This window comes from Tribolium madens, unplaced genomic scaffold (assembly GCF_015345945.1).
Source record: "Tribolium madens isolate multiple individuals breed KSU strain unplaced genomic scaffold, Tmad_KSU_1.1 Scaffold_20;HRSCAF=117;Tcas5.2_LG4, whole genome shotgun sequence".
Classification (NCBI taxonomy): domain Eukaryota; kingdom Metazoa; phylum Arthropoda; class Insecta; order Coleoptera; family Tenebrionidae; genus Tribolium; species Tribolium madens.
In genome coordinates this window covers 9,069,444-9,087,323 of record NW_025400985.1, presented here as the reverse complement: position 1 = coordinate 9,087,323, position 17,880 = coordinate 9,069,444, and the positions used below count along the sequence as shown (strand labels likewise).

Below are 17,880 nucleotides of genomic sequence, written 5' to 3'. Positions count from 1 at the left end.
AGTTAGCAGCGACGAAATTTCTGCAATTGCGTGTTGTAATGTATGAATAAGAGATAAAGGACATTGTGAAGAAATTGACCTGGTAATTGAATTTGTCACATTGGGGCTGTTATGCTTGACCGAGAACCACATTGCAACATGGAAGGAAATAGCAGACAAACAACCACAAATAATTTAATAAGCGGTGCGGAAACGCGATAGAAAAATTGGAACACATATTCGGAGAAAGATGAAGAAATTGTGGTCAATGGCGCGGGTTTGGTGGACTTGACCGGACGCCACTGGACCGGAGACTTGCATAACTGTGGTAATTGAGTTATTCGGAATTCGATTTGGTATTTAAAAAGCAAAGGAAATAAGTTAATGGAAAAATTTTAATTCAAGTGCCGTGTGATGGGTAACCATCTTTTCTTTCCTATTACGGACATAAAACCTTGCATAGTTAAAATTCAAACACATCAAAAAGTAAATTATTAACTGAGATTAAATTAATTTCTTTGATCATAAAATTGTAACTGCGTTACCGGAACCAAATTTGCTTCAACCCTTCATTTCGTTGAATAATTTAGCAATTCCTCGAATTTCAAGTCAGTAAAACAAAAAATTCGTGAATAAATACATCCTCTCTTCCGGTGAACATCCTTTTCTCGGTTCAACAAGTAATTCGTAAAAAATTAATTTAGCAACTTTCCTTAATTAACCCAAGGTTGAAATCGAAAAAGTTGAAAATTACAGTTGGGTATATTCTGTAGCAGCAAAGTTCAAATTATGTAAATTCTGTTCCAGAACGGTTCGAAAAAGTTATTGCCTTGTTCGGCTAATATTTCGGGGGTTTTGGCCCGCACCCCCTCGTGTGGTATGTGTAGGTTAATCGCTGATACGTCACTGAGAGCATTATAAGCAATCTTCATAGTAATTTTACGGGTCGTTAAAGAGGAGCAGTTGCGAAAGACTTTGCTTTTTGAATGGAGCATTACAACAGTCAAACTAATGTACCGTTTCCTATTCAAGTTCAAATAGTCGATATCGTAATCGAAATGCGGTTTAACGCAACGCAAGAGCTTCGACGGTTGTAAACGCAACAAACGGCCCCGATGAGATATCATTAGCGAACGAGAAGGAATTCGGATCGGATGTAATTATTCCTTCAACTTATAATTGGAAAGCTCGCAAACTAACTCTGACGATTTTCGGCCATTAAGGAGCTGGTCGGTTTCCAGTAGTGAGGTCCTGCTCAACAGTTAACCTGGCAATTAGATCGAGAATTTCACTTTTCCATCCAATAGAGTGCTGAAAGCACGTTCAATTGCAGGAGGTCTTTCAGGGAAAAAATGTCAAAGTCATTCCGACGATTGTTACGACAGAAAAAAACATTTCGTAACTTTTTCGGTTAACAGTTTTTATTTTCATTGTTACCGTTCCAATTTATCTATGCCAAGAAGTACAACAAAAGACAAGGCTACAGATATACACCAATGTGTTCATACACGATTTGGAAAGTGTGAATTAAAAAATATTCAAGAAATTTGTTTGCCTTGTTAAGATATTCAAAAAAAGGATAAAATGTTGATATTAATTAAAAATCTGTTATAATTTATGGCTGCCTCATTAAGTCAATTTCATGTTTATATAAAATTCAACAAAATGTAAATATGTTTTTCAAGCAGAACACGTTAACTTTCAGCAAATATTTTCCCTATGAATCTCCTGAAAATTCAACAAAGCACTCCTCACCATTGGTACATTTGTAGCATGTCAAATGTGTCAGCCACAATTTGAAATATCGGCTTTTTATCAAAGCAACGCAGTCATAAAATTATTTGACGTTTTATTTTTCTCTAACCTTGGCGTGTACGAGAGTAACATCGCAATTAATTAATCAAAACTACGTATAACTGAGCGGATCGGATTATTAGTAGTTACAGATACTATAAATAAAAAATGAAGACATTTAAATGAAATATTCATGCAAGTTCTTTATCCGCAATCATCGAGAACAAAAGATCGATCATAAAGTTTTTTGTGGACTTTCTAACTAGTGCCCTTGCTTAATTTTTAAATAATTAATTTCAGTAAAATTCAATTTACATTTAAATAATTTACTTTAAATTAAAACAAAGCTAAAACGTGATTTTTGACAGAAAAAAATTTAATGTATCTGGATTGCATGTCCGGATATCGATCTCTATTTAGTGAGGTTTAGTATTCACTAAAACGAAAGACAGGCAGGGCAAGGTAATGATCTATGACTTTAAAATGACTCTTCGAGTAGATAATAAAAAAAGAAAATAAAAAATATATATATAAAAATATATATAATAAAAAAAAATGTTTAAATTTCCAATTTTTGTCTGAGATTTTCGATTTGAATTTTGGTAATAAATTAAAATATAAAATTATTACAGTTTTAGTGTCCTTTTAAACAGTGCAAATTATCATTTCAGTTCCTAACAGAAATAATATTTTGATAATTAGTAACAAATCCCACATTCCTGCCAGCGATTGAAACTCGAAGTAAACATATAAATTAATTTATGGTAAGGCCACGCCACGGTATAACTTTTTACACGCGCGCATACCTGCTTTATTAAGTAATTTCTCCGGAAAGATCCTCAACTTCCAGCATACTACATTAATTTTTTCTGTCAACGCGAAACTTCCGCCTCTTAATTCGATAAATTCGCAAATTTATGAGATTCATAAAAGTTTACGTCTGTTTTATATCGACGGAAGCTGTGTATAATCGAGGATGATTTGACATACTTTCAAGCCACAATTCCTGTCCATTTTTACAAGATTAAGAAACTTACGAAACGCGAAATTTCTAATTTAAACTTCAATTTGCAATTTTAAGTGTAGTTCGTCCACGAAGACGATAAGATATTGACGTTGCTTAATCGAAATACGCCGGAAATACTAAAGGAAGTGCGATTTCGATGAGACAAATAAAAATTCTTGGGCCGATAATAATCTATTTGTTTAAAGGAAAATATCTAGCAGGAATGAAATTTTCAAGCTCTTAATTAAAACTCGTGCAAATTAAAAAGTTTGCTTTCGACTTGACACTTCTTTTTAAAACAAAATAATTTTTGTTGTGTCCTAAAAAAACTAGTTTATGTAATAATTTATCAATTGGTTTTCCTTATAAAATATCTAAACTATTAAAAAGCTGTCACAACCAGCTAAAAAACCAAGAAAATTAAATTTCCGTTAGAAATTCTAGAGTATTTCGTCTTGCCTGTAAAGTCAAACCGCTGTTGTTAGCATTCTTACTGCATTCCAAAAATAGTTAATCGATTAAATTATATCCACGAAATTTTGTAAACAAATTCTTGCCCGGAAGCTTGTGCTAAATTGTTTCATAAAATAGTACGTGTAAAACTTAAAATTGATTTTTTTTAAACAGTAAGTAATAATTAAGTCAACTCCACAAATCAATAAATTTTATTTAGTCAAGTTGGGACATGTTTCGGCACCCTTGCGCCAAATAACATTTTGTTATTATCGTTCTTCAAAAATTTTCACGGGCGAGGCTTCAGCTTCACTGACCTCGTCCTTTTACTTTTTTACAGAGGAATAATGTTTAAATCCTATTCCTTTTGTATATTTTTCCATTTGTGAAAATCAGGAAAAATTTTTAACAGTGAACATTTAAATTTTTTAATCTTGTAATTTTTTTATTTTAAAGTGTAACAATTTTCAATGGCTGATGATGATGGCGCAAGAGTGCCGAAACATGTCCCAACTTGACTAAATAAAATTTATCGATTTGTGGAGTTGACTTTAATATTACTTACTGTTTAAAACTATAAAACATCCACTTTGGGAAGAAAATGGATCGAGTTCTACAATTAAAATTGATTATATGATCACAAATAATCACAAATTTTCCGCTGAATTGGATTAATTTTCCAAACAAAATTAAATCAGCCGATATTAAATTTTGTGTTTAATTGCTGTTTAACGTTTGTTATTTTATTAGTATAATTAAGCAAAATCCCGAATTTAAGTCAAATAATTATACTTCAAAGAAAATTCAGATTATCATAAAATTAATAATAATTCAACCTTTAACATTTCCTCGCATGACTGTGTACAGCTCTCAAAGTTAATCTTCCACTATTCATCATTATGTCATGTAAGTGATAAGGTTTACAAGGTGCTTGGTCGTTATAAATGTCAATCCGTTTCAGTGTGAAAATAAAACTGGAAAAGCGGCATGCACGAGTAGATTATCGATAGCTTTACCTCTAAATAAGGCAACACCAACGAAGGTCAACACATTTAATTATCAAAATTCGGCTGTTCAATTTCCAACGTAAGGTTAAAACGATATCATGTCTCTTTGTTGTGATTCACCCCCCAATTGCAAGTAATGTAGTAAAAGCTTTAATAAAATATGTGAGTTTTCGCATTGGAACTTGTGTGCTACGTCAACTGAAGTATCGAGAGCTTTAATTGAAGTTCATAATAAAAAAATAAGCTGTAACCAGACCTTCGAAACTGTCAAATTCACGATTTTAAGACGCATCAAACAAGTTATCCTTTGAAACGTTTGTTTTAGCTCCTTTTATCTTTAATGATACGTCAATATTAGACTCCCCTTTGACAAAACAGAAAAAGAGTGCGTCAAAAACAAGGTAGATAAATATTTTTCGTCTAGTTGATAGCAACTCGAAAAGCTCGAATCGCAAAATCAAAAGCTTATTGGTTCAATAATCGACATTCAGCTCACTTTAGAGACTACGATTGGTAACACTGTATCTATTATACCATAATCTTCATGATAAAATTTGTTTGGTAAGTGTATTATGCTTAGAGTATACATATTAATGATTCAAATATTGATAACTTTGTATAACTAATTATAATTAATTAATATTAAGTTTCGTGTTTCTGTTTAAATGACTTTGTAATAGCTAAAACTCATTTTAATGGTTGTTAGTTCAGTTTACAAAAGCCAAAATTTCTGATTCAATATTCATTCCTGAATTAATTATATTTAGTTCCGTTCAAAATTTTAAATTCATTTTTTCATACAAGCAATTTAGTTTTTCGTGCTTAATTTCCTCCAGACTGGATAATCTATTTATGATAAACTTGTTTAAAGTTGCAAAAGTCAATCAATATTTTATTACTATGTTTTACCTCACAGTTTTAAATCCTCAACGAATACAAATGAGGTATTATTATAAAAAAAATAAACTTTATTGTATGAAAAATATATATCTATGCAATAACAATAAAAATTCAAAAAGGTTTAGCTATAAAACAGTGTTTTGAATTATAATAAATGATTGAATATCCCGGCGCATTCACCAAAATATAATGTAGCTAATTATATGACAGTCATATAAATCAATCAAAATTTATCTGAATATTGGATTTTAATCATTAATTGACATAAAAAAAATTATAAAAAGTAGCAATAATTATTTTATAATTATACTAATTCTTTATCAACAAAATATAGATGTGTATATTGTTTATTAAATTACAAAAAAATTATTTGAAAACTACTTACGTGAAATGGAAGTTTGAAAAATGTGCTTTCCCGAAACTTTTCTCAATGCAAATACAACTCGAGTAAATGTTTCTCGTCGCGTAAAACTGCTGAAAACAAACAGCGTCACATCAACACTTGTCCCGACAACAATATCAACCAAACTCCCGCCAAAGTCCGATAAAATGTGCTTTTATCCCTCCTTCTCTGTAAAGCTCAAGCGCAAGTTCAAAACGCGACAGTGAGAGAAACTCCGGCATCGACGCAACACACCGGATAGTACTTAAGCTTTCCAAGAGATAAAAACGCTTTAGTGCTTTTGTCAGTTTTGTTTCCTCTAAAACATTGATTTGGCATTAAAGGGAAATGGTTTACTAACAATACTTTGGACGGCAAACAAGCAAAGGATTTACGAATGGAAGAGGTCTTCGTAATGCCGGCGAGCCGCAATTAATCACGATTTTTTTCCATATCGGGACGGATTTTGCCTTTTTCCAAGCGCGTTTTTGCTACGTCCTGCCACAAATTTCGTTATCTGAATCGTGTTCTTGCGCTCTCATCATCCGTCTTCTTAAGGATGAAAAATTTAATTCTAATTTATACGAGATGCACTACGAACACATTATTTAAAACCCATTCAATCATTCATCATCGCACTTGAGATCCTCATTTTTCAAAATTTTATTATTCCTATACAAAAACTAAATAAATTGTTTCAACAAAAATAACAAAATTTACACTTGCAGCAATAAATTGTTGAAATTGAATAATAAATTTTAAACATTTTTTACTGCAATGCAATAATATACAGGGTGACCCAAGGGTGCGTGCATACTCAACAACTTTTTTTCTATCGAAGTTATCGAGACGATTTTTTTAAGGATAGATACAACAATGAGGCACATTATAAAAATATTTCTAGTCATATACAGAGTGTCCCAAGTAAGATACACAACTAAGTTCTGTTTTTTTTTAAATGAAAACCCCAATTTTTTATTACATTTTAGGATTCGCTACTAAATTGTCAATATAACGCACCTTAGTTTCTTAGAGTTACCTGCAATAGTTATTGACTTATGCCAATTTATGTGTCAAAATTACATCGTACATAGACCCACAAAAAAATTCATAACTTCAAAATTATTCAAGATAATTTAACCAACTTTTTTCCAGTCGATAAAGCCGTCTTCTGAGATAAAGACAAACTCGGAGTCGATGTTCCATCGCCTACTACGATTTTTTGAAAATGACAAAATACAAATGGCAATAACTCGACTTTTTCAAATACAACAACTCTATATTGTATTGCATCATTGCATGGCATTTTTTATGAGCTTTTTGTCGATATAGGATTTATGGGGTCTACTTTGTAAAATTTATGAGATTTTTTAAAAACAAGTAATGTTGATGGTTTTTTTCTGAAAAAAAAAATCGAGTAGGCCGTTGTCGTTTGACACTTCTATGAAATTCTGAAAAAAATGTGTTTCAATAAAATGAAATTGTAATAGAAACAGGAGTACATCACAATAAAGGAAAGAATTTTAGTAATCTTTACAAGAATAGTAAAGAATGATTAACAGAAAACAATGTAAAAATTTTCTTATTTTGCAAAAATCGTACAAATTTTACTAAGTAGACCCCATAAACCCTACATCGACAAAAAGCTCATAAAAAAAAAGCCATGCAATGATGCAATAAAATATAAAGTGTTGTGTTTAAAAAAATCGAGTTATTGCAATTTGTATTTTGTCGTTTTTAAAAAAACGTAGTAGGCGATGGAATATCGACTCCGAGTACGCCTTTCTCTCAAAAGATGTGCTAAAGCTTAAGGAATCGACTGGAAAAAAATTGGTTAAGTAGTCTTGAAAAGTTTTGGAGTTATGATTTTTTTGTGGGTCTATGCACTATGCAATTTTGGCATACAGTTGGAGACAATACTTTGGTCGTCACTTTTCTGACACTTTAATGTAATTCAAGCTTTAATGTTAAAATGAATGACAATTTCAAATTAATGACAGCTATTATATTTTCCTATCAAAAATATGTAGGTACATACAACTTGTCAACTATGATTGACAGTAGCTAAAAATAAGGTTAACAGTCCTAAAGCATGCTTTACAATTTAATGTCACTCAAGTGACATTGACGACCAAACTATTTTGTCTCCAACTGTACAAATTGGCATAAGTCAAAAACTATTGCAGATAAGTTTAAGAAACCTAGGTGCATTATATTGACCATTTAGTGTCGAATCAAAAAATGTAACAAAAATTTGGGGTTTTTTTAAAAAAAACGGAACTTAGTTGTGTATCTTATTTGGGACAGCCTGTATATAAACAAAAATATTTTTATAATGTGCCTCATTGTTAGACCTATCGTTAAAAAAAAAAACATGTCGATAACTTGGATAGAAAAAAAGTTATAGAGCGTGCACACACGCCGGGTCACCCTGTATGTAATTAATAGATATATAATCAATAAAATATTATGGTGGCTAAAAAAAGCTTTACTCCAGGCCTTACTGTTGTATCTATGTACAGTGCCGGACATGAAATTTTAGACATCAAATTTATGTTAGTTCAAAAAATGTCAATGTAAGCTACGCTTTATTGTCATTATGATTGACGTCTAAAACTAGTATTTGAAAGTTTTAGTTGAAATTAATTTTTGGCGTCGATTTTTCCGAAACAATAATGCCAGCAATACGTGTTTTAATATAAGTTAGATAAATTATTTTTTCTATACAAAAACCGAAAGTGAGATTAGTTGCCTAAGGCCCGTTTTATATTTTTATGTCAGTCGAATGACAAATCGTCTAGAATTCCGAGTCCGCCAGTGTAGTAGAGCAAGTATACTGTCTGTTTTTGATTAAACCAAAAAAACACGACTGCACTAGTGTAAAACGTTTATTTATTCAAATTTTTACCGATATCTATTGTTTCAGCTGTTTCAAATTCATTTTATAGCTGAATAAACAGACACAACGCGTATTTTTGCAAAACATAAGTTAATTATTTCAACACGAGCAATCGATAGCTTATCTAAATGAAGCATTGTGTGCGGCTTGCGAAGTTAATAAGACCATTATTTACCTTAAAGCTAAAATACACAAATCTTGTTATTTCACTATTAAATAAACCTATAGAGATTGCAGTTTCTACGATCAGCAAGAGAAACTTGGCTGTTATTATTGACTGTTGGCTCAATTAATTAACAAACTATATGCTTATCATCATTGTTATTTGCATCTTTTCACTTTCTTACGTTTGTACCTCAGGAAATAACTTTTTAACCTTTAGAACTTGTTACTTTTATTTTGTCTGATAACTTCCAACTGTTGAAAGCAATTACTTAAGAGATAATTGCAATATATTTCCTCTTATTCATTCGTGTTTTGCGTTTCGTGTTCCTCGAAACGCCACTTGACACCACTGGATCCTAGTGGAGGAAAGATTTATAAAAGGAAAGAAAGATAACTCATGAATGAAAAACCCCTCTCTATCAAAGATTTATTTTGAATTATCTCCTTTCAAAAAGCTCATCAAAAACGAGATGAATCTCGTGGATCATGTCGCTACAAGTCATACTTCTGGCGTATTTCGCAAAAGCTCTCGCGTTACAAGCCCTCGCTAGTTTACAAGCAGCATATGACGCAATTACGGGACGATTGTCGCAAGAAGAGGAAGGTTTCAGCTGTTCTAAAGCCCAAGCCAGGAAAGTAGTTACTGCTCCTGAAAGCAGGTCGCCTTGCCCTCCGCAGCGACGCCCCGAGCCTCCTCCAACAACCCTAACATGCGTCTCCTTGTTGAAAATTTCATCGTCGTGTCCTTTGCATAAAATCGTAATATTTTTTGCTAATGCAAGAAAATTCCCGGATTGTTCTTTTTTATTTCCTTCTCCATTGGATCCGATTAGTCTTGTAAATTCCATGACGTTGGGGGTGAGAATTACAGGGGAGGGGTAATCGCGGAGTACATTTGGGTTTATCGAAACGTAGAAAAGACCATCGGCGTCTATCACCAAAGGCTTTTTACGAACTTTGCACATCTCGACCACCTCATCTATGACCTGTAAAGTGAATGATAATATGTTTTCTGCTGTTCGTATTTCCAACTTTTTAATAATGTGACGGGTGAAAGAGAAATCAATCGAGAACGCTTTACGCTTAAGACATTCCATTAAAGTAAGTTTAAAAGTAAAGCACTTAAGTTCGTATTATAAACTTTTTAAAATAATTTGGTAGCAAGGAAAAGCATTTTTTGAACTCGAAATTAAGAACGCCCATCTTTATTATTGTCAAAGAAAAATTAACGCAAAATTCGAGATAATCGCTATAGATCAATAGCTCAACGTGAAGAATATTCTCGTTTGTTTTTAGACTTGTAGGAGAAACGGGAAAAGTAATTCAAAGAGTGAAAAAGGATCTGAATTTAAGTCAGCGGCGAAATCGTCAATAAACTGGGTCACTAGAACACATACAGGGTGTAATTGAATTAAACGTTAATTAAAACATCAAACCTCTCAAATAAATACAAAGCATCAATCAATTTAATTTTTTTTTAATTCTGGAACTTTGTTTACATGCAAAATACGTAATATTTTGATCGTTTAAATCAATACCTACAAATTTAAAGCACTTTTTTTATTAATGTGTCACAGTTAGGTATAATCCCACTTAAAGAGAAATGTCTGTTTATAAACTTTGCCTTTGAAGGTGAAAGGGCACACTAAAGCAACTTTGTCAAAGATAAAATAATAGGTAATTGAAGCAACTTGTAGACATTCTTAAGTGGTTAACTCAACAGGGAGTAATCGCTACAATGTTAGCGTTTCTGTCTAGATTACTAATGATGAAGCGCTTCTAATAAATGTTAAATTTAATAGAATAACAATTCATAATAAGTTCTTTCTATACCTAGTTGCTAACAGTAAATTAAAATAAACTTGTAAACAAAACATTTCGAAAGTTTAAAAATACGTGCAACATTTCAAAAAAAAATTAGACATAATACATAAAGCTCCAAACACATATTTAACCGCTTAAATAGTTTTGCGTAATATTGTTAATTACATAAACAAAAAACTGAACATAATATCTAAGAATTATATATTGTGATTAAATTTTATTTATGATTATTTATGATTATAATTAAGCAGATACCAATACCTAACACAATTAAGTTCAACACGTCGTTATGAATAATCAAAGTTCTAATTTAAGTCTTATCGGTGTTACAAATCCTTAGGGCAACGTTAAACACTTGTGATGTATGTTTTACACACCCTTAATTAGTGTAATAAAATTAGAGATTTTACAGCCCAGATTTTGTCACGCATTGTTCGTGTTGGGCTTTTTAATCCCCACATACATAAATATTGTCAAATAAAAAGACAAACATCTCTACTGAGAAATAAAGCAACCTGAAGCGTAATAAATTCTAATTTTATTTCATTACAAGCGTCCAGAAAAAGAAAAAATTATTATCCCTGTGTATTTGCCTAAATAAAATCAACAATTTACTCACCTACGTGTGCATCGCGTGAAAAGCAGCGGGTGAAAAGGTAATTTTATAATAGTTTAGAATTTGAATATAAAACAGCAAACAGCAAATACACAACGAAATATACAAGAATTAAAAAAAATATCTCACTGTCTTGCAGATATTTTAATTAAATAAAAAAATGTGAAATGTAAAACACCACGTATAACCACGACCATTTCTATACTTTTCCTCGATACCAAATTCTTTCCAATTGGAACAAAAACAAACGAGTAAATACGTAAGATCCGAATATATTTCGAAATTGCAGACGTATAAAAAGTTCAATCTCCTAGGAATCACTATACCTAAAAAATATCTTGCTAAAATGACTTTCCTTTAGAGTGCCCTAAGAAGTTCCATTGCTCAATTCAAAGACCAAAAAAATTCTCTTTCATCCGCCGCTCATCCCAACGTCACATATTATCGGCAGAAATAAATTTCTTTCGACTAAAAAAATCTATTCACTGGTTTTAAAGCAAGAAAACCCTTGCCCTGTCAATTATAATTAGATTTTTCGTGTCTTACAAATAATAAATCTATTCAATTTCTTTCTAGCAATTGATGTGAAAATGATAAAAACCTTGAATGTGGAGGCTTCCCGCCCTAAGCCCGGCCCTATCAGCACCACATGCAGCCGATCCAGCCATGGCTCAATCTGCGAAGCTGCCTCAGGGGCGTCGAGCAAAGGATGGACGATGAGCTCCGGACTGTAGGATTTTATAACAGGTGCTGCTTCCTTAGCACAGAAAACGTGGCTCAAATCAGCCCCGACCTTCAACGAAGTGATTGCAGCAAAATACGGTGCACCTGTGGAATTATTTCGTACCAAAGTTTCTTCGAAACGGAAACTAATTACAGACGCATAACAGAAATTTATTCGTAGAGGGATCTAACTCAGTGATAAATTATTTTTAAAGTTGGCACTTTGGTACGAGCTGTGATGATTTATTCATGGAAATAACAAAAGTTACTTCAAAAATAAATCAATTTCGAAATATTAATACTCAGAGAAGGGATGCTAGATGACGACAGCTTATGAAAAATTCCAGCAAATAAACTGATTTCATCGATTTCAATTTTGAAAATGCAACGACCCGTTTGGAAACATTGCATTATGTCGAGGTTTCATTAATCTGTACTTCCCGGCTCACTTTGTCAAGTTTAATTCGGATCTTTTGCCCAATAATTACATTCGAAATCAGTGAGCTTGCAAAATTCCAGTTAATTTTCCTTTAAATTTGTTAAAAAAAAGATTAAACGGTCTAGAATCATAAGGGTAAAACTGGAAATTCCTTCTGGCATAAAAAATTGGCAATACTGGCAAGTTGATTATATTGGAATAAAATAAATTTGAATTATATGAATAAATTAGCCAAAAGATTTGTTTGAAGAAATTAAATTCTTCATAAATAAATAGAAATTTTTGACGTTTGTAAATTTTGTGTTCAGAGGAACGCTTTATGAGCAGCTTTAATAAATATTTGAGTCGCAAAATGATGAAATAAAATTTTCTTTTGAGAAGCATCAAAGCGTGTCTCTTTCATGTACTTTTTTGACTAAAATATTTAACTCCGGTTGCAAAAATGCAACACCGTATGCAGATTTACGTAACGATAAATGTATTTTAACTCGTTTAAAAAAAGCAGGTCATAAGGACTATCTTACATGTTTTTCAACGAGCCTAATTAAATGAATACATAGTTAGTGAATGATAAAAGCAATAAAAGCGTTGAATTATTGTGAGCTGTTTTCTCGCAATGTCGCTCTCATTGTCTAGAACTACATTAAGGAATAATGGATTGTTAAGCTAAACAAATAGATTTTTTTATGGCTCCATAAACAAAGAAGTCCACATAAATGAATGTCATTTTATTTGTTTAGGTCTTCCATCACTCTGAAACCTACCATAAACGAAAAAGCTATTAAAAGATTTATTACTGTAGTTATTCATCTGCAATTCAATTTTTAACCCACTTGTTACCTATTTTTTTATATTTAAAAACTGAATAAATATTTTTACAATTCAAATTCAAATCGAAATCCAGTAGCATTTCTGTACCATCGATGTGCCATCTATTGGGTGAGAACTAAACTTACCGGTATATTCCAAACTTCCACCAAAAACACCAACCCGACCAGCTTGGCCTTTATGCTTATCCTTGGTCAGAGGTGGAGCTAGCTGTTTAGTTAATTCAATAATGCTCTTTTCGTCCATTTTAACACTGTTTGAGTAATTTCTAACAAGAAAACGGCTGGATTTCAACTTGTAGACACTTTTTACGCAAGTATTGATTATCAAAGCCGGTCTTGATAATGACATTTCATGCCAATGACTTGACACTCACTTATTAAGATTCCAGGAACCTACTTTATCGACATAGTGGTTGCTATTTTACTTCAATTTCTAAATTTTATATTTTAGGAAAATAAAAGAAGTATACATTGTGGATATTTTTATTTAAATATGTATCGGATTTGACAACAATCCTACAAAGAATTCCGCCTATAAAAGGTATCAAATTTAAATAACTCCATGTAATTTCGCAAAATATGGCAACAATTTTATTGTAAAAATAAACGCTAAATATCACAGCAGCGTCAAGGGGAAAACACTGATAAACAATTAGGGTCCTCGAATTCGAATGTGCACCGTAAGGACATGTATACCTACATGGGTTTTTACAAAATTATAAAAATAAAAATCACTTTTTCAGCGTTTAGGAAAAAAGATCCCAAAGAAGGTGTAGGTAAACACACATAATACTTTACATTAAGTACGTCGCTAGAAGCGAACACCGACATTTTCCCAATCGGCTATCATGGTCAAATTGACATTCTCAAACCTCCATTTTTGAGTTTTCGATTGTTCGTCACATTTAGTGACATAGAGGCGACGTTGGCCGAGGTCACAATCCAAACACCTCGGATTGCCACCATGCAAAAACCATTGTTTTTCCTAAAAAAACAAATTTAATTGAAACAAAGGTTTCTTAAAGTGTTACTTACAACATCGTATCTCCAATACTGATTTCCTTGAGATCCATGACAAGGATACAAGACAATATCTGCCTTATCATTAGGATCTGAAACGTCCAAACACAAAGTTTTACCCTTTATTCTTAAATCTTTGTGCCAAGTCAAAGCGAAATTTTGTTCGCCGTTTTTGTTTGTTCCTTTGATACATTCGGCTAAGCCTATAACTTGGTCGCGATCTTTATGACCTGAGTCAACACATAATTCAGGAGCTGCTATATTTCTTATCTGGAATAATTCTCATTGAGGAAAGAAAAATATAAGTAAGGTCATATCTACTTCTCCAATTCCAAAATCTCCCGGCTCAATAGGAGGATACTTCAGAGGTAGATCAAAGGCAACTTTTTCCATAAACCACTTAAATGGTTTACAATGTAACTGCTTTCTTAAGGTTTTTTGTTTTGTCAAATCCCCGGGATCTATATCTCTATAGTGAGGACGACGTTTGTATAAATATTCGGCATATTCGTCCATCCAAACCTCAGCAACTCTTCTATAATTCTAAACCCACCAATCTAGTCAAATTTCACAAACTCACTCACCCTTCCGACAAAATCCCCTTTCCCCGGATTTGGAAAAGGAGCATATTTCCTATAGATATGACCAACTCTTGAACAAGGAGCATCTACCATTAAGCCCCCACACTGCCATATTTTAAAACTCAATTCGTACTGTTCACCCCCCCAAATATCCAAACCTTCGTCATAACCCCCCAACTCCCAGAAGAATTTCCTACTGATTGCAAAAAGACCTCCAGCCATGACTGGACTCCTAACCCACCAATCAGAAATTAAAAAATAAAAAACAACAAACATACTTAAACGGTTCAGTTGGATGTTCCAAATCTTCTGGAAGCAATGGAAGACGTTTGTAGAAAAACTCCCAGTCAAAAGCACCCCTTGCCCCTTCATCTTGTGCACGATATTCAAATGTTTCATACTGGATTACGTCAATGAATGGACAAACGCAAGTCCGGTAATCTTGCGCGATTGGTTCTATAAACGCAACTGTCTCAAAAAATGACGGAAGAAATTGTTAACAAACCTAGAAGAGGCGGTAGCCAATTGATGTTAGCTTCAGTGTGTGAATCCAGGAAGATTAAAACATCAGCTGTTGCCACTTTGGCACCTGCGAGACGGGCCCGTATCAAACCACTTCTTTCCGGCAGGTGAATTGCCCGAACTTTTGTTAAATTAGCGGCGAGGTAATCGTCGAGAGGTTTTTTGCTAAATTCTAGAATGTAGATATTGAAGCGGACCGCAGACTGAACACTCCATTATACCTTTAGTACTACAATCGTCAACTAGGATAACTTCTTTGAGCAAATGTGGGGGTGATCGGTTTACCACACTGGTAGCAGTTCGAAGCAGGGTTGTCCAATGCTCGTTATGGAACGGAACTACGACGCTAACAGTTGGGAGATCTTTGAGATATTTTTTTGATTTACATCTAAAACGTTTATCGGATGAGTCATAAATAAATCACGAGAAAATATACAGATGACTCTTTCATTTATATTTAAGGAAGCGTTTACTACTTTACTAGGCTACTATGACTTGAACAAATAAAAAAATTAAAAAAGGGAACAAACAATTCAATCTATAAATATAAATACGGAAAATTTTGCATACGACTACAATATCATTTTATATCGTTCAAGGTCTAGCAAGTAAAATGCTTCTAAAGGTATACAACTTTCACTAAATTGAAATTGACAAAAAAGCAAATTCCTTCTATCAATAAACAATTGAAGTGAAAGTGTTTTGATCAAACTTGATCTCATTCAGTACTTTAACTATGATTTAATTCATTCAACAAGTAAAAGCAAATAATTTTAAAAGTGGAACAAAACCACTAAATATGCGCATTCAACAAAAACTTGTTATTCTTATAACAATTCCGGCGTGTTAGAATGAAGTTATTATGCAAAGTCACAACCTTGATTTATATAGCATTTTATGGAAATTGTCTTTCCTCTTTTAGTAATTGTGTTCCCGTAATAAAAAAAATATTTTAAGTACCCTGGATGACGTATATCAGGCACAGATCTATCAATTGCAATTTGATCACTTAAGGCAGCATTAAATCCGTTAACTTTGTATAACTTATCATAATTATATGATTCTGCTGCAGAAAGATAAGCAGCTTTGCCTTGTTCACCAGGACCTAAATAAAAAAACAATATTTTATACAATCATACTTATAAAACAATACCTACCTCTCCTCAATGAATCTTTTTTTATGGCATCATAATCATGCCAATCAATCTTTTCATTGCTAATGATCCTCACCTAAAGATAACAAATAAAGGATATTTGAATGAAATAATAAAAGCCACTCACCTCGCGTGGTTCTAAAGGCAAACCTCGTTCATGGCTTTCAAACGTTGATCGAATTTTTAAAATTCGAAATAGCAAAACCGTGAACACAACGGTCGTTCCTGAAAGCAAGAAAAACTTGAACACCGTCTTCAGATTACGTTTCATTTTATCGACGTTGGCATGTTTCTGTGATTAGTTTGCGGATTTGGCACTGATAAGAAAGATAAATGGTTTAAGAATAATGATACTGAAACAGGTACAGGTGAGGTCTAAACGATAACATAACCTCACTCGTGCACGAACTGACGGCAACTGTCAACCGGTTCACCTTCGAAAGTAAACAAAAACAACGGCGAATCGTTCAATTGTTGCAAGTTGCAATTATTGCAACAAAGGAAAAGGAAATAAGAGATGATTACAAGACCACCAACACGTTTCCACGGAATCAAATTGTGTAATGGAGCATTATTTTGCAAAAATTTGCCCCTATTGCTAGACAATGATTATGTACCTACCTATTATCCACCTACAATTGATAAATTTTCTTATCTATTGTGTAATTAATTATTTTAAACAGACATAAATAGTAGTGCTCCAGCCCAAGTCAAATTATATTATCAAATAATTAATAGTTTCCTAATTTATTAATATCTACAACTAACGTGATAAAAAATACCTAGTAAAGGTCTAGGCTTTATTTATTCTACTTAGAAAATCACACATACCAGGTGAATAAAAAGTATGGAACCAAACGTTTTTTGCTTAAACTATTTATTTTTTGAAAAAACTAATTGATGAGTGATAATGTACTATAAAAATGTGATGATTTAACAAGAATAAAATTTTTCGAAATTTGCTTTTGTTTTTGAGTTCTACAAAAAAAATATTTTTTTAAATAGCAACCCACTATAAAATCATTTTTCTCATAAAAGCTATACTCTAAAGATTACAACTACCTGCTTTATATTTAATTTTTTCAAAAAAATGTTTTCACATAAATTGCAATTTTGACAAAAAAAAATCTCATAACTCAAAAACAAAACAAAATTTTGTTCTGAAAATACGATCAGATTTTTTATATTACTTTAATTTATATTAATTATTATTTTCTGGAGGCAAATGATTAAAAATAAAACCGTTTGGTTCCATACTTTATATTCACCCTGTATATCCCAAAAAAATTGGATTGTAATCTTAGTGGTCAACGCATAAATATTTTGTACTCAAATAATCATTTTAACAACAATAGTTATTTATTTATTTGAGTGTAAATCGGACGCATTATTCAATTTCATCCACGAGGTGGAATAAAGCGTCCGATTTACACTCAAACGAATTGAATACATTTTATTCTTTGAATTAGACTCCATGAGGCTTAAACTTGCTTTAAATCTGTTAACAATAATCTGACGTTTCGTATTAAGAAATGCCAAACAGTTGTCAAAACTTCCTTACACGAGAGAAAAACCGTAAATCTTGA

At 32.4% G+C, this 17,880-nt stretch overlaps 3 protein-coding genes across 4 annotated transcripts in view; all 3 read right to left on the bottom strand.

The window, feature by feature from the left end:
- LOC123005163 (protein argonaute-2-like) overlaps positions 1-5,648 on the bottom strand; it is a 40,069-nt gene extending 34,421 nt beyond the window's left edge. Inside the window, exon 1 of one of the 2 annotated variants that reach the window (XM_044398806.1) lies at positions 5,525-5,648. The gene's annotated coding sequence lies outside the window, so the exon portion shown is untranslated. The remainder of the gene's footprint in view (positions 1-5,524) is intronic. The other variant, XM_044398805.1, reaches the window with a different exon arrangement.
- Positions 5,649-8,983: 3,335 nt separating this feature from the next.
- Positions 8,984-13,385, bottom strand: LOC123005000 (ATP-dependent (S)-NAD(P)H-hydrate dehydratase). The gene is made up of 3 exons (XM_044398585.1): positions 13,144-13,385; positions 11,627-11,853; positions 8,984-9,571 (listed from the first exon to the last, which is right to left on the bottom strand). The coding sequence occupies exons 1-3, from the start codon at positions 13,364-13,366 to the stop codon at positions 9,023-9,025; spliced, it is 999 nt and encodes a 332-aa protein (XP_044254520.1). The 5' UTR covers positions 13,367-13,385; the 3' UTR covers positions 8,984-9,022.
- Positions 13,386-13,486: 101 nt separating this feature from the next.
- LOC123004899 (N-acetylgalactosaminyltransferase 6-like) lies at positions 13,487-16,809 on the bottom strand. Its single transcript, XM_044398414.1, has 10 exons — positions 16,422-16,809; positions 16,298-16,370; positions 16,101-16,245; positions 15,362-15,528; positions 15,124-15,312; positions 14,897-15,074; positions 14,622-14,850; positions 14,359-14,580; positions 14,053-14,307; positions 13,487-14,002 (listed from the first exon to the last, which is right to left on the bottom strand). Exons 1-10 carry the CDS (start codon positions 16,563-16,565, stop codon positions 13,829-13,831), a joined length of 1,776 nt encoding a protein of 591 aa, XP_044254349.1. The 5' UTR covers positions 16,566-16,809; the 3' UTR covers positions 13,487-13,828.
- Positions 16,810-17,880: the final 1,071 nt, after the last annotated feature.